We start from the raw sequence: 22790 nt of genomic DNA on the forward strand, positions 1-22790 counted from the left end.
CCAGACTTTTCAAAGTCCTGTTAAAGATGACAATGACCTTTCAGTACTGTGAAGAGCGGCATCTCCATTTTAAAGCTGAGTTAGTTGAGGCTCAGTTTGAGCTGACCCAGGATTCCAGTCCTCTTGAATCCTACACCACTTCTCTGGCTCCAAGGAGACTTCATCAGTGGCTCCTGAGTGGTTTTTGCCTGGTTTTCCCAGTTGCTAGTTGACAGCCCCCACCCCAACCCATGGTCTCATTCATTTGCTTGATCTCAATAGAATATATATTTTTTAAATTTTTATTTAATTTTTGTTTTAAGGCAATGGGGGGGGGTTAAGTGGCTTGCCAAAGACTTGCCAACTAGGCGATTATTAAAATCTGAGGCCTCAAATTTGAACTCCAGGGTCAGTGTTCTTCTGGAGGTCAAGAATTGTTTTACTCTTGTCTTTGAATACCTGTCATGTTGGTTGACATATGATGGGTATTGTTGATGAACTTCCATTTTTTAAATTTCTACGATTTAGTGAAGCCTAGAGGACCGTTATTTTCATATAGAAACAGTAATTTGTCCTTTGGGTCACCCTTTTTCAAAAGTTAAGAGGGGAAAAACCCAACACCTGTCTTCAGTAGACCCAAGGTTGCCTGTTTCCACATTCCAATCTGCCACCTTTTGGCTGATGGTGTTAAGTGCAACGTGTGCGGTTTTCTATAGGGATACTCCTGCCACAATTCTTACCCCCCCTATCATTATCCAATGCAAATATTCAAAAAATGAGGCCATGTTTCTTTTCTGAAGTCTGAATTGACAGCAGGATGCATTTTTCTGTGTTGGGGGAGGGGTGAGGTTTATCTCCCAGGCCCGTGAGGTCAGATTCGATCTGAAGAGAGAATTGAAAGTTGGAAGATCTACAAGACAGTCATAATTTTAAAGAAGGGGAGTTTGTTGTTCAGATGTGTATAATTCTTCATGATCCCGTTTGGAGTTTTCTTGGCAAAAATACTGTAGTGCTTTGCCATTTCCTTCTCCAGTTCATTCTACAGATGAGGAAATTGAGGCCAAGATTAAATGCCTGACCCAGGCTCACACAGCTAGTAAACAGCCAGATTTGAACTCATAGCAGATGAGTCTTTCTGACTTCAAGTGTGTTCCTGGAAACAAATCTGGTATCCCATCACCTGTGCCATGTTCCTTCTAACCTTGAATTGCTAAAGAAAATTCAGAATGGGGGCCAGTTAGGTGGGTGTAGTGACTCTGGAGTCAGGAGGACCTGAGTTCAAATGTGAACTGGGTCACTTTTATAATTACCTCGTTGTGTGACCTTGGGGAAGTCACTTAACCTCATTGCCTTGCCAAAAAAACAAACAGGAAAAAAAAAAAGAAAATTCAGAATGTAGAGCCAACAACATGATTTTACACTATTTGAGTTTATTGTGATCCATTATTAACTGCTTCTCAGGGATGTTCCCATTCTCTTCTCCTTTCTCTCCAGTCTCTGTTTGTGAGGTTGCCTTTGATGCTCTCCAAGGGCCTACATTTATTTGCCTTGGGTCTCCCCCCTTCTACTGCAGCAGCAGATTTCAAACTCATTTTTCCATCTCTCTTTAATCATGAACCTCTTCCTTCCCTACTCCTTTTAAATATGCCCGTCTGCCTCATCCTTAAAAACTTCTGCTAAACACTGGAGTTTCTCCAGGCTGTCACTCTCTTTCTTCCCTTTCTCTTCCACATTTCTTGAAAAAAACCAAATACATGCACGTTCCCATTTTTTTCACTCACTCTTTAACTCCTGATGGCTTGGCACTCAACTGAAACTACTCTCTCCAAAGTTACCAGTGAGTCTGATTATCCGGTTTATTGGCCTTTGTCCTTGACTTCATCTGTTGCCTATTTTCTTGCTACTCTTTCCTCTCAGTCTTTCCGGGATCGTATTCTTTCCTGCTTCTCTTTTGACCTGTCTGATTGCTTTCCACCATTTGTGCTGGGGATCATTTACATCCTATCGCCTGTGAGTACAAACCGAGGTTCAATGCCAGGTTCTCTCACGTCAGTGGGCGTGGGTTTAATTATCATCTCTGTAATGATGGGTGGGTTTGGAGTCGGGAAGACGGGAGTTCAGACCCAACCTCAGGCACTGTCAATGTGAAATTTAGATTGAAAGCACTGATGCAATAATGAGGACAAATGAGTTTCTGCTCCAGGTGCCACCTAGAAGGGCTGGGGACCCGCGGAGGGGGCTGGCACCCACGGAGGGGCTGGCACCCACGGAGGGGATGGCACCCACGGAGGGGCTGGGCACCCACGGAGGGGGCTGGCACCCATGGAGGGGGCGGGACCCACGGAGGGGGCTGGGCACAGGACTGGGCTTGGCCGCAAGGCGAGGCCGCATGTGCGCCGAGATGATGATGCGGGTCCTTCGTTCTGGAAGAAGGCCGTGGCGTCAGGGAGCGGGTGCGGGACAAGGACGGGACCTGGAGGTGAGCGATGGCGCGGATGGACCGAGTCTGCCGCCATGTGGGCCGGGGGCCAGGTAGGGATCGGGAGGCGGCCAGGGGTGGCCTGCCCAAGGCCGCAGAGCTGGGGTGCAAGTGTCTGGGGGCGGATTCGAACTCGCAGCCCGGACTGAGAGCGCCGGGGCCCGAGGCGTGGGGGCGGGGCCGGAGGGGGCGGAGTCTGCGGGCCCGACGGTCCGGGAAGGGGCGGGGCCTGGCTCGGGGCGGGGCCGGCGGCCCATTGGTGGGGGGAGAGGTCGGGGGCGGGACCTGTGGGACCCTGGGGGGGGGTCGGAGCCTCCGGCCCGGGGAAGGGGCAGAAGCGGGTGGGGTCAAGGGGCGGAACCTCCGGCCTGAAAAGGGAAGAGCTGGCGGGAGGGGGCGGGGCGGGGGCGGAACCTCCGGCCCGGGCTGGAGGGGCGGCGCCGGAAGTGACGCGGCGCGCGGCGCTCCCGCAGTCCGAGCCCGGGCCGGCTTCGCAGAGCTCGCCGCCCGTCCCCGCCGCCCGTCCCCGCCGCCTCCGCCCCGGGGCCCCCCGCCATGGACCAGCGGCCCGTGTACGGGCCCACCACGGAGGACGCCTCGGGCCCCGGCAACGGCCCCGGCCGCGGCGCCCGCGCCCTGTCGGGCTACTTCTTCCTGGACCGGCCCTCCCCGCGCCGGGCTCCGCTCAAGCTGGCCGAGCTGGTGAGGCGGCCGCGCCCGCGCCCGCGCGCCCCCGCTGCCCCCTCCCCCGGGCTGCCCCCGCCCCGGGCTGCCCCCCGCCCCCGCCGCTTCCGGGAGCCGCTTTGAGGAAGTGCGCCCCCCGGCGCCCCCCCCCCCCCCCGGGGCTGCGGGCTTGGAGGCGGAAGAAGCTGGGCCTGGGGCGCACGGCGCCCCCCAGAGCGAGCGGGCACGGAGGCCGGGGCCCTGCCAGCCTGGCCCGCGCCCCTGGAGAGCGGGCCCCGGGGCCTGCCCGCTCCTCCCGGCGTGCCCCCGCTGCCAGCGTCGCGCCTCAGCGCGGTGCCCGGGCTGGCACGGGTAGTGGGAAGACCCACTGCGCCGAGGCTGCGTGCGAGCTTCTGCGGAAGCGTCAGAGGCGGCCCCGAGAGCCGGGGGGGGCCCGAGAGCCGGGGGGCCCCGAGAGCCGGGACCCCCGAGAGCCGAGGGGGGGGCCCGAGAGCCGGGGGGGGCCCGAGAGCCGGGGGGGGCCCCAGAGCCGGGGTGGCCCGAGAGCCGGGGGGCCCCAGAGCCGGGGGGGCCCGACAGCTGGGGGCCCCGAGAGCCTGGGGGGTTCCGAGAGTCGGGGGGGCCCGAGAGCCGGGGGGGGCCCGACAGCTGGGGGCCCCGAGAGCCGGGGGGCCCGAGAGCCGAGAGGGGGGACCCGACAGCCGGGGGGCCCGAGAGCCGGGGGGGCCGGAGAGCCGGGGGGCCCGAGAGCCGGGGGGGCCCGACAGCCGGGGGCCCCGACAGCCGGGGGGGCCCGACAGCCGGGGGGGCCCGACAGCCGGGGGGGGCCCCGAGAGCCGGGGGCCCAGGGCTGCCCCTGACATGGGGTGAGGCGGCGCCGGAGGCCGGGAGGGAGCCGTTTGCCCGAGGCTGGGGCGGCAGATGCCACGGAGAAGGGCACCGGTTACCCTCCTGCAGGAGGGGCGGAAGGTGGAGGGCTGAAATAGTGTCACTTTTCCTTTATTTCTTTCTTGCCTTATTCCCTTTCATGGACTGGTTTGGGGTTTTTTTTTATAAATTTTTTTTTATATATTTTATTTAAGGCAATGGGGTTAAGGGACTTGCCCCCATCACACAGCTAGGCAATTACTAAGTGCCTGAGGTCAGATTTGAACTCGGGTCCCCCTGGTATGTCATCTTGTTTTTAAAAACTATCCCCCTTTTCATTGCTTCAGAAGCTGCACACTGATTTCTTACTGAAATTTCATCTTTAAAAATCGGACATAAACAGCAATTTTTGATGGGTTTTTTTTTTTTTTTTTTTACTGTTTGGGCCTGTTTTAGTCTCCACAGTCTTCATTCTCTAAGAAAAATTGGAACCAAAGGGGCGGAGGCTAGAATCTTTCAGCCCTCAGCTCTTTTTAGAAGAAACAGCTTTGCTCTCAGAATTGGTTTCACGCACTTGTGTGCTTGCCTTGACTCTGTCCTGCATGGTTTGCAGCATCGTTTCCTAGGCTGTCACACGGTAAGAGAGCCTCCAAAAGTCTCAACTCTCTACCATTTGCAAAGGCCACACAACAAAATGGGTGATGCCTGGCTTCACCGATCTCTATCTCTGCAGAGCTCACACAGAAACCAGGGTTCCTCTGGGAATGAGGAGAGCAGTGTTTTGTGTTCCCTTCAAATTGAACTCTAGCATGGTAAAGGACAAAGACTTTGACTTGTTATTGCCTGTAAATTAAAACAATTGATATCTTGTCCATCCACTTTGTTACCAAATATTCTTTCTCTGCCCAGCAAACAGCCTTTTATAACAAGAATTTTAAAAAGAAGGAAAAAACCCCCAGTTGAGTCAAACTTTACACAGAGGTCAGACCTCAGAATAATTTATCCTGCAAAGAGGCCCTGCCCCTGAACACTTTCAGAACTTGGCTTGAGTTTTCTGGATCTCACCAACTTGAAAGTCTGAAGTTCTCTGTCATGTTCTTTGGTTATTAGATGGGCAGAAGATCTTGAAGATGACAAGTCCTGAGATCAAATCCAGCCTTAGACATTTAGTACCTGTGTAACCCTGGGCCGTCATTTAACTTGTCTGGCAATAATAATAATAATAATAACAACAACAACATCCGCCTCCCAGGGCGGTGAGGATCCAATGAGATGATAACGGTATAACGATCTGCAAACCAGTGTTGTTACTGCCAGTTTAGATTTGGCTGGCTGAAGGCTTGAAACCAAGTCAGGGAAAGAAGAGTTTGGAGTGTGTGATGCTTCTAAAGCTAGCCAGAAAGTGACAGGCCACGCCAGGATTGACTCTTGGTCCCTAGCCGTTTTCACTAAATGTTATCTCATATACCACCAGCAATTGGGTGGGGTAATGGATAGAGTGCCAGATCTGAAGTCAGGAAAACCTGAATTCAAATCCAATCTCAGACATTTTCTAGCTATGTGACCCTGGGTAAACCACAAAAACCTATTTGCCTCATCTTTGAAATGTTCTAGAGAAGGAAATGGCAAACCACTCCAGTATCTTCCCTAAGAAAACTCTTGATGGGGTCATGAAGAGTAGGAAACAACTGAAAAAATAAACAAATGAAATGCATACCTCCTGCAAGTATCTTTTTCCTCATGATCCTTGGTTTCCAAATGTAGGCCAGGACAGGAATTTGATTTCTCAGGGTAAATATTCACATTGTTTCGTTTGACTGATCTGTCCCTGAAATGTTGTACATGTTTTGGGGGAATTTTTAAGGAGATTTTTTTGTTTGAGGGGAGAGAATACTTGTGTTCTGGTTTGTCATTTGGTTTGCATTAGCTAATAAATAAGATAGAGTACAGTGAGCTCAAGAGTCTTAGAATACACTTGTCAACAAGACTCCACATTATGATGATGGTACCAGTTGAGTGTTCTAGAGTCTAGACAGTGTTGTCATTGTGATCACAGCCCAATGAAGCCCAGTGATATCACTCTATTAACTGAGAAGCAATGCCAAGAAACAAGTAAATTAGACTTTTGAGCCACAGTTTAATATTAAGTAGTTGCTGTACTACTGCCACCATTTTATTGTAAGAATTTGCTTGTAGGAATGCGAAATACTATGTTTAAGTTTGTGATACTACTCCACATTAATAGGTATGGAGACCAGATTGTTTTGTTCTCTCATCTTTTTGCTTTCGATACTTGTTTTATTTTTTCATTTCATCAGATTATAGTTTTAGAAATGTAAGAGAGGATCATCAGCCTTTCTTTCCAATACCTACCTTGACCTTTATTCACTAATAAAAGCTTCCTTCCTCTCCTAGGTCCACCCCTGATCTTATCTCTCCTTTGCCACCTTTGGGCTTATCTCTTCTCACCTGGAACTTGTATTCACCTAATACCTCACAGCTCTAATCTTTTTTTTTTTTTTTGATTGTTTGTTTGTTTTAGGTTTTAGCAAGGCAATGGGGTTAAGTGGCTTACCCAAGGCCACAAGGCTAGGTAATTATTAAGTGTGTCTGAGGCTGGATTTGAACTCAGGTACTCCTGACTCCAGGGCCAGTGCTCTATCCACTTCGCCACCGAGCGGCCCCCCACAGCTCTAATCTTCTGATCCACCCTTCAAAGTGCAATTGGGGCAGTTTTCCAAAGCTTGGGCTGTGATTGTTCTTCCTTGTCTCAGTCTTTAAATGCTTCCAGTTGCTGACAGAATATGGAACAAACTCTAGATCCTGGCATCCTCGGGTTCAGGGCCCATTGCAATCTGGTTGCAAGTGGCTTCCCTTAGATATTCTAGGTTCCAGCAAACTGGACCATTGATTGTTCTTGCAGCACCCTTCCTAGCATCTGAATACCATTACCTCTGGGCAGATGAAGCCCTTGCCTCAGGCTGAATAGCCCATGGCCTATCACACTTGATGGGGACCCTCAGGGGCCAGTGTCTGACCAGGCTGCCTCCTCTTTGAGGTCCAGAGACCCCTGTTACCTCCAGGATCAAATGTAGAGTCCTTGGTATGGCATCTAAAGATCTTCATAACCTGACTCCTCCCTGTCCTTCCAGGAACCCTAGAATCCAGCTTTATGACCCTCCATTTTCTGCCTGTGGAGCCTCCCCACACCCCCCCCCCCACTGAGATTGCTCTGTACCCTCACAGTCACCTCTTCATTTTCCTTGTGTCCATCACACCATTATGAGATCTTTCCTATGGCCTCACTCCCCTGGTAGGTTAAGCTACTGCCTTCCCCTCTCTGCCCCCCTTCATTGCTATCTACTCTGTACAGAGTTCTGTACTTTGTTGGCCTTTCTCTGCCTTCCAGTACTCAGCACAGTGCTTGGCCCTTGGTGCACAATAAGAAATGCTTGACTACTTCCTTGTCCCTTTTGGCTTAGTGTACACTCCCATCTCCATCTGTGAAAGTTGGCTTCAACTTTCTGCCTCCCTTTCAGGTCTCTGCCCTTGGAGCCAGTTTCTCCATGTCTTTTGGGTCTGAGTCACAGAGTTTGTGTTGCATCTAGCGATAATCACTTGTAAATTTAGGCTTCTAATGAACATTGGTAATTGAATGGCTTTTAAAGTGTTGAACCTGTGTCGTGGAACCAACATTGCATTAGATGGCCTCTGTATTATCGAGGAGCTTAGCCTAGGGCCTGTGCTTTTTTTGTCGTTTGGTCTTGACCATCACTCCTGATATTATCCCTGGAGTTTTCTTGGCAAAGATACTGGAATGCTCTGCCATTTCCTTCTCCAGTGGGTTAAAGCAGACAGGTTGAATGACTTGAGGCCAGATTTGAACTCAGATCTTCCTGGTGCTAATAGAAAAGTAAACTTGTTCAGTTAAGTCACTCCTAGATTTTTAGGACTAGAACTATGAATAAAACTAGTAAAGTGTTCATATTTATGGAACATAAACAGTTTTACATATTATATCATTTGATGCTTACATCAGTCAGTACTGAGGGTAGATGCTATTATTCTCATTTTCCCAAAGAAAACTGAGACTCTGAGTGATTGCCCAGGCAGTGTTTGAACCCAGAACATTCTGACTCTTAAGTCCACTGTCCTATCCCCAATATTTATTAAATGATTTGGAACATGTGTTCTAGTCTTTAAAAATATTTTATTTAAAAATTATCGATAAAATTAATCAGGAATTTCAACTTTGTTTTTATAGCTCATTCATTTGCTTCTGGTTCTATCCTCCTTTTCCCAGTAGACCATACTTTTTTAAAATTTCATTTCATTTAAGGCAATGGGGTTAAGTGACTTGCCCAAGGTCACAGAGCTAGGCAATTATTAAGTGTCTGAGGCAGGATTTGAACTCAGGTCCTCCTGACTCCAGGGATGGTGCTCTATCCACTGTGCTACCTACTTGCCCCTAGATCATCCCTTGTATCAAAACTTTGAAAAGAATGGGAAAGAAATTCAACAAAGTCAACTAACACCTAGACTAAGTCTGCAGTATTCGAACTTCATTTCCCTCCCTTTTCAGTGAAGGAGAGAGGGACACTGACATCTTTAACTCCTCTCTTTACTTTCAGACTTGGTAATTATAATTTAATCAAATTCAAAGTAAAAATTTCATTGGAACAGAATGGGAATGACCATATGGGTGTGGGAGTGTGTGGGAGTTGTTCTATAAGCCTCTGTTTTCTTAAGGCGAGGAGGAGATCATTTTTAAAATCCCTGAAATTTTCTCTCCATTTATTTCATTGTATTCCCAGGTGATTATTGTAATATAGCCATGCTGGATGTTGTTTGTGGAGATGCCAGATTATTTTATTGGCATCTAATAAATAATAGCTCTGGATGGTGTTGAGCACAAGGCTGGCCTGACTATAATTATTGCAGTTATTCTTTTGAAGATCATCAGTGACCTCCTTTCTTGATAAATACAGTGGCCTTTCCTCTAAGCACATCCTTTGTGATCCCCTCTGACTTTCTCTTTTTTCTTTTTGGTCTCTTTTTTGTCCCTCTAGTCTTTCCCCGACGATCCTCCTTAAGAAAGAGGAAGAAAAAGAAAACCTTTGCAAAACTAACCAACCTAACAAAAAGTTCAAGGTCCATCATGTGATGTTCTAGCCTGGGGTTCCCCTGCCTCTGTGGGGGGGGGGGAGTTTCCTTGTCTGTCGTCTTTGGTGCTGAGTTTGGGCATTGTGCATTAGTCTTTGGTTTCAATTGTTTGTTGTTGTTTCCATTTATATTGTAAAATCATTGTGTATATTTTTTCTTGTTCAAATGACTCTACTCTGTACCAGTTCATGTAAGTCTTTCCCCTTTCTCTATTTTCTTACAGCAGAGCATAGAATTATTACAATGTGTTAATGTAACGATTTGTTTAGCTATTCCCCAGTCAATGGGTATTGACTTTATTTCTGGCTCTTTGTTTCCCCTACCCCCTAAAGTACTGCTAAAAAATCTATTGGTGTAAATGTGACCCTTCTATCCATCATTGATCTTGGGGTTCATATCTAGCTTTGGGGCCTCTGGCTTAGAGGGCCTGGCTATTTTATCACCCTGCCTCAGATTTCTGTGACATTTGAGGTCTTGACTATCCAGTCTTGGAAAATTGTCCTTTTGGGTTCTGGAAGCTCCTCTCTCTGTTTGTCTTTTCCTATTCCTTAATTAACTCTGGGTTTCCTGTAAGCCTTTTATTCTCTTTTCTTTTCTACTTTCAGTTATTACAATACTCAGATGACTTCCACTGATGTCATGTCACTTTGAAATCTTGTTCTCTTGCTGAACTTCCCAACTTCTTTTTAGACCCATAGTTATTGACAAGGAATTTACTCTGAGATTTCATTCTTTTTTCAACAAGTAATTGTTTTGTGCTTTCTTTATGCCAGATTTTTACCCATAATGCTTTAGGCCACATTGATAATGGAATATAGTAGCTATTTGGGGAGCATAAAATCTCATGGAGATGATAGAAGCAAATTGTCACTTTAAATTCCACTACCACAAATGTATTTTCCCTCCATGTTTTTATTTTTGCCTGTGAAGCCTCCATTTAACAGCTTTCCAGGTAAAACCTTTGGATTATGATCTTCCATGTAACCTTTCCCAAAAACCTGTTGTTTATTCCTTTAAAAATATCTCATGGTTCCCTCTACTTTTACCACTAGCCCTCATTTCAGACCTTTGATACCTCCCTTTGAAATCACTTCTGGGATCAGCTCCCCTGCCTGCACTCTCATCCATTTGTTCTTGAGGCTTTTCTTGATTCATCCTCTTTTGGATGCTTTAGTTTATCGGTATTTTTCTGAAATGTATCTAGAAGTTTACAGTAGCTGGAAAAAGATTTCAAAAGAAGTAAGAGTTGGGTGAGGTTTTCACTTAATTATGCTCTGGAACAGAGAGTGACCTTGATACACCATAGGATGACAATCTGAATACAGACTGAGGAAGGGGCTTTTTTCCAGTCACATCAACTAAGCCTTAGGGAGGGCTCAAGTCTCTGTACTGGAGGAAAACTCCAGTACAAAAATCACAGCTCTTTGACAGAGGCATGGGTCCTACCGCCAGTCTTGGTAGATATAAAGACAAATGACATTCTCTGCCCTCAAGCAACTAAGTGGGACCAGGCTGAGATAGATGCCTCCTCCTGATGCCTCTTTATTAGTATTATTATTATAAGCATTCAGCTCTTTAATTATAAGCCCTTGGGGGTTAATCTGGCATGTCTGAGTGGATTTGACCTGCCCAGCTGAGCTATGAGTTGTTTCTGGACAAGAAGGTAAAAGGGTCCTGTTCTGTACCAGTTCCCGTCCCCCCTGTACCTGAGTCTGTTTTAAGCTCTTGGTGTTTTCTGGTGACTAGGTGCTATATTCTATAGTGAGGATGGCAATGAGGCATGGGAATAGAAGGCCAGAGATGTGGGAAGAACGGGACAAAGTTGAGAAGAAATTTCTGACAGGTGTGGAGCTCATGAAATGGGGTGGGGGGAGTACAGGGGAGGTTTCAGGACTTCTTAATTAAGAAAAGAAGTTGATTTGCTATGATCTTAAAGGAGAGGGGATAGTGAAGGGCTCATCTTATAGGGAGCCAGGAGGATTAGAGTTCAAATTGAACCTCAGACACTTATTAGCCCCGTGTTTCTGGAGAACCTCCCATCTGTCTCATTTTTCTCAACGCCCTTTTGGGAATAATAATAGTGCCTCATAATGGGAGTAAAGCACCTCGCCAGTCTATGTGTGTGGTACACAGTGGACACTTAATAAAAGCTCATTCCCTTCCTGATTCCCATCCCCACTCTGATCATATGAGGACAGAGAGTGGCCCTGTGGGGGGAGTGGAGACTCTTGGCCCCCTTGGCAGCATTGTGAGGCCCAGACAGAAACTGAAACCAGATCCAGGCCCCATTCCCCTCTCAGGCCCCTTCTCCATCCCCAAAGGTCAAGCATATCTTTAAATTGTTTAGTTACATTATGGGGTGAAATCTTCCACAGAAGTCCAATTTTGGTATACCATCTGGGGAGAACTCAGGGACCTCACGGCAAGTCTAGCACAGGCTGGACAGACCCTTGCAAGTCTAAGCCAGGAATAAACTGTCTTAAGATAAGAGCCCCCCTGCCCCCCCCCCCCTTATTTGGCTGGTCAACAATTGATGAACTTTTCTTAAACTGTGGAACAAGATTAGAGTTGTTGGGAGTGGACCTATTGATGAAGTCAGTCTTCAAAGCAGGAATTAAATGTCTATGGACTAAGTTGGAAATTTTATTGCCCTCTGTAACATTTCTGTGGTTTTAAAAGAAGAGGTTAACAACAGTTACATAATGACTTAGCTTTTGTCTGCAGTGCTATGACTCAAGACAGTTCTGAAGGCCTGTATCCATTTCGAGAGAGGGAGCTGATGTGTCTGAAGACAGATAGAAGCACCCTTTTTTAGCTTTATTTTTCTTGAGGTTTCCTTTTAGGGGGTGGTGTCTGTCTATTACAAACATGACCATTATGGAAATGCTTTTCCTGACTATACTCAATGGGGGAGCGGAGCAGTGTGGTGAGAGGAAGGGAAAGAATTTGGAATTCGAAATAACAAACAAACATTTAAAATTGTTTTTTACTCCTAATCGGGGAAAAGTCAAATACTAAATAACTGAAAAAGTGTTAACCAGTTTTGATTAACTTTTGGAATGTAATCCACTGTAAATTAGAAAATTGTTTTCTGCACATGCAGATTATAAAATCATAAGTACTAGAGTTTAAGCTTCTTCAAATAAGTTTTACTTTGAGAATTCTATAGTGATTCAGTTCCAAGATTCGCCCTTCCCAACCTAGGCCATTCGCTGAAATCATATCTTCCTCATCCTGCTACCTGAAAACTGACTTAATTAAGCAGCTATAGAAACTGTTGGGTTGTCTGGCTTTCCTCTGTGAGACCCGAATCTTCTCCACTGGCTGTTCTTCTGCAGCCTTCTAATGGAAGTTATCACCAACACTTTCTCAGTCTAAGATAGTGTTTCCTTTAGATGCCTTATTACTCACTACTCACCTTTGCCTTATGCATGAATATGACTGGGTTTGGATGGTTGCCTTCCATCTTTTGTTTAGATCTTTTTAAGCACCCTTCCTTTTGATAAAATCTCCTTGGGGGTGATCCCTATTTTCCCAGCTCCTATTCAGTTCTTTTCAAACATTCAGCTGTCTTCTTTTAGCTCATAATGGCTGACCTCCTTTTTCTTTTCTTCAAATGCTAACCCGGCAATTTTCTGAGCTCACCCATTGTTGTTGTGCTTCTTGGAAAGGTGGTAAAAGAAAGGAGCCAACCAAGGGGGGTGGGGGGAGTGGAATAGGGGAATAAAGATGTGAAGGAGGCTGACTGGAAACCTTGTGTCCATGAAATGTTCATTCTAACTGAAACTAGGAACAAAACAAAAGTGAACCAGCTAACAGGATAGAAACATCTTTCCAAGGTCACCACATTGGCAGTCAAGGGCATCTCTGTCTTTTGTACCTTGCCCAGCTCTGACTTGGCTTCAGTCTTGGTGATTTCTATGCAGATGACTCCCAAGTCCACATATCAATCAAACATTAATTAAATTAAAAATTAAACAGCCTCTGCTTTCCAGTAGCTTAATTCTGGTGGGGGAGGGAAAAGAGAACATGTATCCTAATAAATTTCCACCAATTTGGTGGGATGTTTTAATACATCTTTAATCCTGAGCTCCAGGGCTATTGCTAATTGCTTGCTAGATCCCATCTTTACCTATCTTGTAGATAATCCCAAACTTTGTATGCCCAAAGCATGGGTCTTTCTTCCAAACTTCCCTTCTGTTGAGCTGGATGCTTCCTGCCAGCCAGGTTCAAACCTCAGAATTATTCTTGGTTCCCCCAAACCCCCTCCTCATATCAGCCATGGGATGCCAGCAGTTCTGAGAGCCAGCCTGGTGACCCAGAGGGGAGAGAGCTCTTCCTAGTTCCACAACCTGGAGCTGTGTTCTAGATCTGCTTACTTCCATCTGTATCAATTCCTTCAACCCTGGATTCTCTGAAATCTCTTTCCTCGTTTGTTGATGGCTCATTAATCTATTTGATTCACCTAACACACTTGGTTCAGCCAATCCTCAATTGATGGATTCTAGTTCTGCTCTTTTCTCCCTTTTTAATCCCTCTCTTGTAGGATTGGGAATATTTCCTCCTTAGCATTTTCTCTCATACTTTCTTCAGAGAAGAAGTTCCTTTAACTTATTTCTGTATTTGCATCCTCATCCTGGAGACTCGACTCTAGTTATGTTCCACCTCCTTATTTTTTCCTAGATGTCTGTATTCCTTTTAACCCTCCCTTTTCTTAATCTTCTTTTTTAAAATTAATTTTATTTAGCATGCACCCACATGCAAAGATAGTTTTCAGTGCTTATTTTTTTGTCCTTAAAAGTCCTCAGAACCGAACCAATCCATTCCCACATCATCTGTTTTTCTTATTTAACTCTATGCCCTTTAAAGAGTCTTATTTCACCCATTTTAAAGTGCTAGAAGTTATCATCATGCAATACAGATCTTTGAATTGCCCAAATCAATTTGCCTTTCTAGGTTTCTCTTGGCTCTTACGTTTGTATTCCAGGGTAAAACCATTCAAGTTCATTTTTTTCTCCTCTGTAGGATGATATTCAGCTTTGCAGGGTAAGTTATTCTTGATTGTAACTTATTTGTCTTTGTCTTTCAGAAAGTTGAGTTCCAGGGTCTCTCATTTGTAGTAGAGCTACCTGATCTTATGTCATCTAACACATGGTTTCTTAGGTGCTTGAACTATTTCTTTTTCAATGATTTCAGTAATTTTTTTTTCATGGAAGTGTTGGATTTGACCGTTTTTGAGACTTCTTTGGAGGTTTCTTTTAGGAGTAATCCATGGATTCTCTCCATTTTTCCCCTGGGCACTTTTTATATATGATTTCTTAAAGTCTAGTGTCTAGACTTTTTTTTTAATTCTGTTTTTCAGGAAGTTTTCTCTCCTTAACCTAGTTTTCCAAGTCATTAAACTGCCTGACCTTATTTACTGCTTCCTATACAGAATGGTTCTTCATGGGAAGGGGCCTCTGTGGCCCCTCTACAGGCAGTGCTCTCCTTTCACTCTTGTGTCTCACTCTTGTGTCTCAGTCTTTCTGATCTGCTTCAGAACCCATATTGATGCTTTTTCTGAGCCTCTTAGGTATTACTCTTGAACTCTTGAAATTTCTTGGTCACAACTTGTCCACCTATATGGACCTCCCAAGGGAAGCTGCCATTTGAGGGTAAGAACAGAATTTTTTTTTAAATTTTGTTTTTTGGTTTTGGTTTTGCAGTCCCAATATGTGATATGATAGAAAAGGTTCAGAGATTGAGCAGGAAGGGGAAAAATAAGCTTCATCTTACACAAAAAAGAGAATAATGTCATTGTGGAAATGTTTTTTTTTTTCCATTGTAATAGGGATGAGAAATTTCTAGATACAGATAAAAAAGTATCTGAAATACTAGAAATTGAGTGTTTAGGAGTCTGTTTTTTAGATAGTCATTGAAGAATAAGGAACTACATTTACAAAACTAGAGTTGGGACTCCAGAGAAGTGATGGGGAAGTATGGGGACAGTGGGTGGAAGTGGGCAGATGAGCTGTGACTCACTCAGGGTGTGGCCAGGCCCAGATAGGTTTGTTCTGAGCTGGCTTCATAGGGAAATGGCCAAGATGAGGGGAAAAAAGGAAAGAAGCCTCAGTAAAACATTTAGGAAGAGAGAGAGGACAACTAGGTAGTAGAGCACCCTAGGGTCCTAGAGTCAAGAGGACCTGAGTCCAAATCCAATATCAGATACAAGGCTATGTGACCCTGGGTTTTACCCCATTTGACTCAAAAAAAAAGGGAGAACCCCAGAAGCATGACATTTTTTTTGTTTGTTTTCTATTCACTATCCTGTGCTGCTGTTTTGTGATACTTTTATTGAATTCATCAAGTTCTAGGTCGTTTAGGCGATGAAGTTTAAATCTGCATATTGTGTCCATCAAGTGGGAGGAGTTGAGAGGTCTTTTGAGCTCCTGGAAGGTCAGGACTTTTGGTATCCCTCTTACTTGGCCCTATGGCTGCCACATAGAAAGGCACTTGATCAGAGCTAGTTCACCTAAGTTCCCAGGATCCTTCAAAACCCAGACTTTGAGTTTTTCCATAAATGCCTTCTTTTGTTTTGTCAAGGTTTGGGCATTTGGGATCTCTGTAGGTAGGAGTAGGGAAATCCTGGGGAAGGCAACCCACAGATTCCCCTGAACCCTTTTCAGGCAGTGCCTTGGCAAGGGCCAGATCAGTGTGACTACAGTGTTGACCACAGTACCATGGTTCCCTCTTTCAGGACCTGGCTGGAATTTGATTGATGTTTTTTTGTCTCTTGAAACCCTGGTTAGTCTGATCTTTTCATTGTCTTTGTTTTACTCTTTGATGGCAGGTACTGTCTCTAGTGGCCTTTATCTGTGAAGAGATCGTGTCCCACTGTACACAGTGTGGGGGCCTTTACTTTTTTGAGTTCATCAGCTGCAGCGCCTCCCTCCTGAGTCTGCTGGTGGTGATCATCTACTGTACCAGTTTATATGACAAAGTGGACAAAGACAAAGTGGCAAAGTCGGTGAGTACTCCCTGTACCCAGGAGAAACCTGGCAAAAAAATGGTCCCTCCTCTAATTTGTGCCTCTTAATTGTTTCATTAATAATGGAATTTTAGCAATGACACAGGCAGTCATTAGAGATTTTGAAAAAAATATTTATCTCTTATTAATCTTTCTGCCACATAGAATGATGGGAAGAAGATACATTGTGAGGGCAATGTGGGATTTAAGATGAGAAAGTATTATTCTAAGACAAAAGTATGCTTATTAATATTTTGATATTTTCATGCATTACATGGTTGTCTTCAGTATTTTTATGAGGATTTCCTGAGTCCTGTGGCACTCCAGTTTTACCATTTCAAGAACTTCCCCTAAAAATGAACCTTTCTTAAATGTGGCATCCTGATATTTGACCTCTGAAAGAGATCAATCAATTCAGATGTTTTAAATTGTCTAAATAGTTGTGGTCTGTCAGCCTTCAGGGTTTTGATCCTTTGGTATCTTTTGCCTTCTTTGAGAGCAGGGGCCATGGTTTTTTGGAAGGAGAAATGTTACATCATCAACCATGAACATGACAGGCTGGATAAAAATCAGTCTTTTAGGAAGAAAAAAATCTTCTTGGTTTTAGTTTCTCCGACAAGATATTCTGCCACTCTCTGAATACACTTGAATGAGGGAGCCTGCATCTTAGCAAATACTGAGTGTTACCTCCAGTTCATGCCCCCTCACTGGGACCTCACAGGAAGGCTTAATGCTAGTCCCCAAATTGACTTCTTTGAAAGAAGATTGAATTTCATCTTGAGTTGATTCTCTGTATCAGAATTATGCCTTTCAGAATTACTTTGAAAAATGATAAGGAAAAGATAGCTTTTATTATAGAAGGAGAAATAGATTTAAAAACATACTCTAACTAGGTAAATAGATGACCTAACCATAGGTAATTTTGGAATTGCCATATTAGAATATGTGAAGGCAGCAGCTTTCAATGGACTGCTTCTAGCCACTTATTCTTACTTGATTTAAAAAAAATACATAGTTAATAATTGCTTTTCCTTTTTTTTTTTTAGAAATCACCAGTTAAAGAAAACACATAGTTAATAATTGCTTTTTTAAAGAAAACAACAGAAATAATGAAGAGTTAAGAGCTCAGGATAAAAATGAAGTAGTAAAGATCTTTTAAATGGAAAGATTTTTTTTTTCTTAAATCAGATTTAGGAGGAGAAGGGATTTTGTAATCCTTAAGTTACTACTCCAAATCACAGTGATTATCATTCTAATTAGACTCAGGATTGGAACTCAAATCCTTGGACTTAAAATCTAATATATTGGTTTTTTTTTTCAAGGCTGTTCTTCCTCCCCATCTTCCCACACATACATACATAAATAGAAACATAGAACTTTTTTTTCCTTTTCAAAGAGATTTCATTGTAGGGAGGTGGGTATAGTTGAACAGTGTAAAGCATCATTTTATAGCAGGAATTAAGGGCTCATGACAATGTCTAATAGAATAGTTTCTTAGGTTTAAAAATTTTTTTTTCAAGGCAATGAAGTGACTTGCCCAAGGTCGAACAGCTAGGTAATTAATTATTAAGTGTCTGAGGCTGGATTTGAACTCAGGTCCTCCTGACTCCAGGGCTGGTGCTCTATCCACTACACCACCTAGCTGCCTTGCCCCCAGAATAGTTTTTAAGTGACTCAAAAAGTAGGTGGCCTATCATGCTGTCTCATATGACCCTGGAAGAGTAGGCATCCTAGGGGCTTTGAAAGTCAGATGCTGAGATGGTATATACTTGGGGTGCAAGTGGGAAGCTGGTTTAGAGTCATGGATTCCTGTGTCAACCTTTTCTGTCCTGTTTCATCTATGGAAAAAGAAATCCCTGACTTTCCAAGGAAGCTTAAGCATTTAAGTGCTGGGCACCCCAGGGAGATGCCTGTAGTTCAACAGGGCTGAGCTGCTTCAGGCTTCCAGGCATGAGCTGTCACCTGAGGACAAGCCTGGCTAGAGCACTAGTCTCTGGGGAATAAGCCCAGTCTAAAAGTTGATTAAAGTTATGGGAAGGCTAAAGATTGAATCATTCCCCACAAAGAGAAATAACTTGCTTGTCACTTTATGGGGTTTGTTTTTTGTAAAGACAAATAACTGAACTTGATTTTTCAAAATGCTCATCTTGGTCTCTTTCCCTTTGGTTGTGGACCTCAGGATTTCTTTATCACTCCGATAACTGGATTGCTATTTTTGATTGCATCAATAGTTTTTGCCTGCACCAGTGATGGGACCTCACCTGAAACTGCTGCAATTGTAAGTAGAAATATTGTCTCTCTTGTATTCTTTTCCCAAAGAACTTATTTCCAAATTTTTGTCTTTTTTAAAGAAGTTATTTCGGGGTGGCTAGGTGGCGTAGTGGATAAAGCATGGGCCCTAGAGTCAGGAGTACCTGGGTTCAAATCCAGTCTCAGACACTTAATAATTACCTAGCTGTGTGGCCTTGGGCAAGCCACTTAACCCCGTTTGCCGTGCAAAAACCTAAAAAAAAAAAAGTAGTTATTTCATCTAACAGGATTCCTACATAGCTTTTTAAACAGGCCAGTAAAAGACTGAAAGGACAGTCCTTTGCCTTCCTCTCCAAAGGGAGACCAATGGAGGAGGATATCATTTTATTTTTTCTGTTTTTGGAAACAGATTTGAGCAAATTTATGGCAGGGAATTTTACTTTCATGACAAGACAAAGTTGATGATCTTGAAAATACATCTTCTACATTGACTACAAGTGTTTGTCTATTTTTTCTGAATTTTCTCTTATTTATTTGTTTGTTTGTTTGTTTGTTTATTTGTTGCAAGGCAATGGTATTAAGTGGCTTGCCCAAGGCCACACAGCTAGGTAATTATTAAGTGTCTGAGGCCAGATTTGAACTCAGGGATTTTCCCTTATTAATGGGAATATTGGGTACCAAAATAAAACTGAATTATTGGTGCCCTCACTTAGACAATCTCTCTGAGAGAATTCCAAGGGTTTTTTTTTTTAAGATTATCACAGAAGGAATTTTCATCTTTATTCTTTGTAGCTTGACCTGGGTCTTGTTCACATTTTCTCAAGAAAAGGCATTTTAATTTTTGTCATTTTTTTTTTTTGCAAGGCAAACAGGGTTAAGTGGCTTGCCCAAGGCCACACAGCTAGGTAATTATTAAGTGTCTGAGGTCGGATTTGAACCCAGGTACTCCTGACTCCAGGGCCACTACGCCACCTAGCTGCCCCTAATTTTTGTCATTTCTTATGGAATAAATAGATTCAGTTTATTGCATACTATCCCTCCATTCTTCTTTCATTCTTTCTCATCTAGTTTATAAATGAAGTTATAAATGAAAAAAACAAAAGGGAAATTTGAATATGATGAACTTATGAATAACTAGATATAAGAAAATTGAATCCTTCTAAAAGATTGCCCCAGGAGTCCCAAAATAGTTGGTGTCTTTATGTCACTGTCATCATGGAGTGAGAACTCATTCTAAATCTCAAATTACTCCCCTGTTAGGGGGCCTGGTGGATAGGAGGTTAGGGAGGGGGGATATTTATGTCTTCATTTTTACTAACTTATGACTGAAATGTAGCATTTCCTTCAATTATTTAAAAGCATTCTTCTAAGATTGGCTCATTGGCTTTACCCTGTTACCAGAAGGACTCATGAGATAAAAAAGATGATGACTGACTTAAAGGTGAAGTTCTTTCCAAGACTGGCTATTCTCAGGCACAACCTCTTAGAGACCCCAAAGATCCCTTCTTGGGATCTGTTTGCTGCTCAGTTCTTTGACCCCTCAGGAGTCCTGCCCAGGTATCCCTGCTAGTGGCTAGAGGATTTACATCAAGAATGAAGAGTTTGAAATGGATAGAATCAAGTCAACTAAAACTGATGAGCTATTGAGGCTCACTAACTCTCTTGCTTCAAATAGCCTTAGGTTCAAACCCTTAGGTTCCTCACCTTAGGAAGATAATGATGGCCCCCATCTCCCAGGGCTGGTGTGGAGTTAAATGAAATATTTGTGAAGAGTGATTTGTAAATGGTACTATTGTGGTTAGATTGACATTCTCAAATTCATGGAGTGATTTGAATCATCGAGACCTATGAGTGGATTTGAATTAACTTTCTCTTTTTACTTTCTAGGTTTTTGGATTTTTGACAAGCTTTGTATTCACAATTGATTTTGGTTTACTGAATTTTGAGCGGAAGAGCCAGACAAGGAAATCTGAAAGCACTCCAAGAGCTCTTACCCAGCCACTGAATGCTTAGGAGAGAAGGCAGGGACCAAAGGAGAAACAAGCCAAATGGGGAGTACTTATAAAATGGAGAATTCCACTCTGTTTAGACTAGTTCTCTACGTTGACTCACTTCTGGGGGTTAGTGGGAGGAGGAGAAAGATGAGGAAATACCTTGTTAAGTCAGCACTTTTTTCAAAGGTCTATTCAGGTCACTTTTTCCCCCCAACTTCTGCTAAATTGTGTGCCTTAATGAAATGCTTTTTGCTATTTTTTTCTTTAAAACTCATCGTTCATCAAGTGATAAAACTTTCTGTGATACTGTGATGAGACCTTTGACTTCGTTGGCTTCCAGATAGCATTGTATGTTTGTATAAATGGTAATGACACTTGCTCTTTAATTTGCTTATTTGAAATTTGGGGGGAATTTTAAAAAAAGAAAAAACTAATCCAAACATTGAATGACTGAATTTTATCTTATTGATTATTATGTAATATATTTAAAAGGGAAAAAGTTTTTTCAACTTTTCAGATATAGGAATCCCACTTTTCTCATTGAGTATCTAGGTGTGATTGTAGCTCAGCCATGAAACAAAGTCATCATTCTTAAATACCCCATTCCCATCTCAGAGGGTCTTTCGTTAGCTCACTGTAAATGATTTTCTAATTGAGACTGGGTGTGAATATTAGTTTAAAAAAGAGTGACAGCCTCTAGTCCATAAGATAGTTTGGGTGTCTTAATAACATAACAAGTTGGAAACTGTTTGTTACTCTTAGCTTGTGAGATGAAAACCTGGACATGATTGGGGGGGGGGGGGACTTTGTAACCTGGTGGGCAAGAAGAGATGTTTGCCATCTCTTCCAGATGGAAAAAGGGAAGCTCCTCCTGTGTCACATGATATTACATTTGGCTTTGTGGAGCTCCCAGGTCACCAGCTACATTTGGTTCTCCACTACAAATGTGAAAAGCCACCAAATGGTCATGGTTCTCTCCCTTTTTGTAGTTCCAGCCTAATTATGTTGGTAATATTGAGAATCTTTGGGACAAACTGGAATAAGGAACTTTAGATGTCACCTCTAGAGGGAAATACCAGAAAAGGAAACTTCCTCTGCCAAAGCAAGTACAGATCTGCTGGTGGTCTTAGCTGCCAGGGACACATATCCAGTCCATTTAGAAAGTGAGGTTTGAACTCAAGAGTCTGACCTCTCACCATGGCTGCCATTTTGTGTACAAATACTGTTTCTATGAATGATGTTTTTAACCCTTCAGAATAGGGACCAAGTGGACCACCATGATTAGTAGAACAGGTGCTATTTGTATTTGCATGGACTGACTGCCTTATCAGGAGGGGAGTGTGTGGAGGCATGAGATAGATGGATCGAGACAAAGAAGACTTCAGATGGAAGGAGTAGTGCCAGTTTTACACTGGCATTGTAGTGACTTCCATCTAGTTGTGATCTGGCTCAGGGACAAGGCAATTCCAAATGAGTCTGGGATAGCTTTCCTCATTGGGAACATGGATTTGAGATCCCCACTCTGATGGGGTGCGCTCTTCCTTAGTTAAGTTATAGATTCACTCATTTTCATTGAACAATTGTATTGTGTTATGAGAGCTAGGATTATGTCATGGTGGAATGTTCTGGAACCTCCTTTGTTTTCTGTATAATACTGCTTGTGTAAATGCCTTTCCTTTCATATGTAAATCTTGAATATAAAAATAGATTTTTCTTATTAATTTCTGTAGATTAATTTGTGACCTGTTTCAATGTTAGTATGAGTCAGCTTGGAATACTGATTCTTCAGCTCCTCATTGTTGCCTCGGGAGTTGATATTTCTCATCAAAAGGGGACATCAGAACCTGGAATGTTTGTCTGTTCATGTATGTGTCCCACCAGTCACCCTCTTTGTCCCCTGGCATTCCCATCACACAATGGTTTTCTCCTTGGGCACAGGGCTGCCTTTTTCCCCAAGGAGCTGATTTGCTATCCCAGTTCTCACAGATGGCCCATCACCATCAAAATGATCCTACCCTCATTTCTTGCATATGATTCATATGGGTCCTGTCAAGATAGGTATTGTTGGGAAATTCCTCTATGGATGTGTGGGAAGAGACACAGCGGGATGGGCCTAGGTGTGGGCCCGGGCTCTGTGTGTGTTTGTGTGTGTGTGTGTGTGTGTGTGTGTGTGTGTGTGAGAGAGAGAGAGAGAGAGAGAGAGAGAGAGAGAGAGAGAGAGAGAGAGAGTGTTAAAAAAATTCAAGACCAACTTAGAGCTTGGACTAAATTTTCCAAAGTTTAAATGATGTTGAAGATGTGTACACAAATCTGTCTCAAATAGAGAATAAATACCAAGTTCTTTTTCCCCAATGATTAAGTTTCTTAG

At 43.7% G+C, this 22790-nt stretch overlaps 1 protein-coding gene across 3 annotated transcripts; it reads left to right on the plus strand.

Moving 5' to 3' along the window:
* The first annotated feature begins 2363 nt into the window (after window positions 1-2363).
* On the plus strand, window positions 2364-20800 carry CMTM6 (CKLF like MARVEL transmembrane domain containing 6). 3 transcript variants are annotated; one of them, XM_074195623.1, is made up of 4 exons: window positions 2364-2458; window positions 16002-16178; window positions 18358-18456; window positions 20316-20800. In XM_074195623.1, the coding sequence occupies exons 1-4, from the start codon at window positions 2369-2371 to the stop codon at window positions 20439-20441; spliced, it is 492 nt and encodes a 163-aa protein (XP_074051724.1). In that variant the 5' UTR covers window positions 2364-2368; the 3' UTR covers window positions 20442-20800. The 3 variants fall into 3 exon arrangements, with proteins under 3 accessions (XP_074051724.1, XP_074051723.1, XP_074051722.1); XM_074195622.1 differs by lacking the exon at window positions 2364-2458 and adding an exon at window positions 2799-3160; XM_074195621.1 differs by lacking the exon at window positions 2364-2458 and adding an exon at window positions 4045-4646.
* Window positions 20801-22790: the final 1990 nt, after the last annotated feature.

This window comes from Macrotis lagotis, chromosome 7 (genome assembly GCF_037893015.1).
Source record: "Macrotis lagotis isolate mMagLag1 chromosome 7, bilby.v1.9.chrom.fasta, whole genome shotgun sequence".
Classification (NCBI taxonomy): domain Eukaryota; kingdom Metazoa; phylum Chordata; class Mammalia; order Peramelemorphia; family Peramelidae; genus Macrotis; species Macrotis lagotis.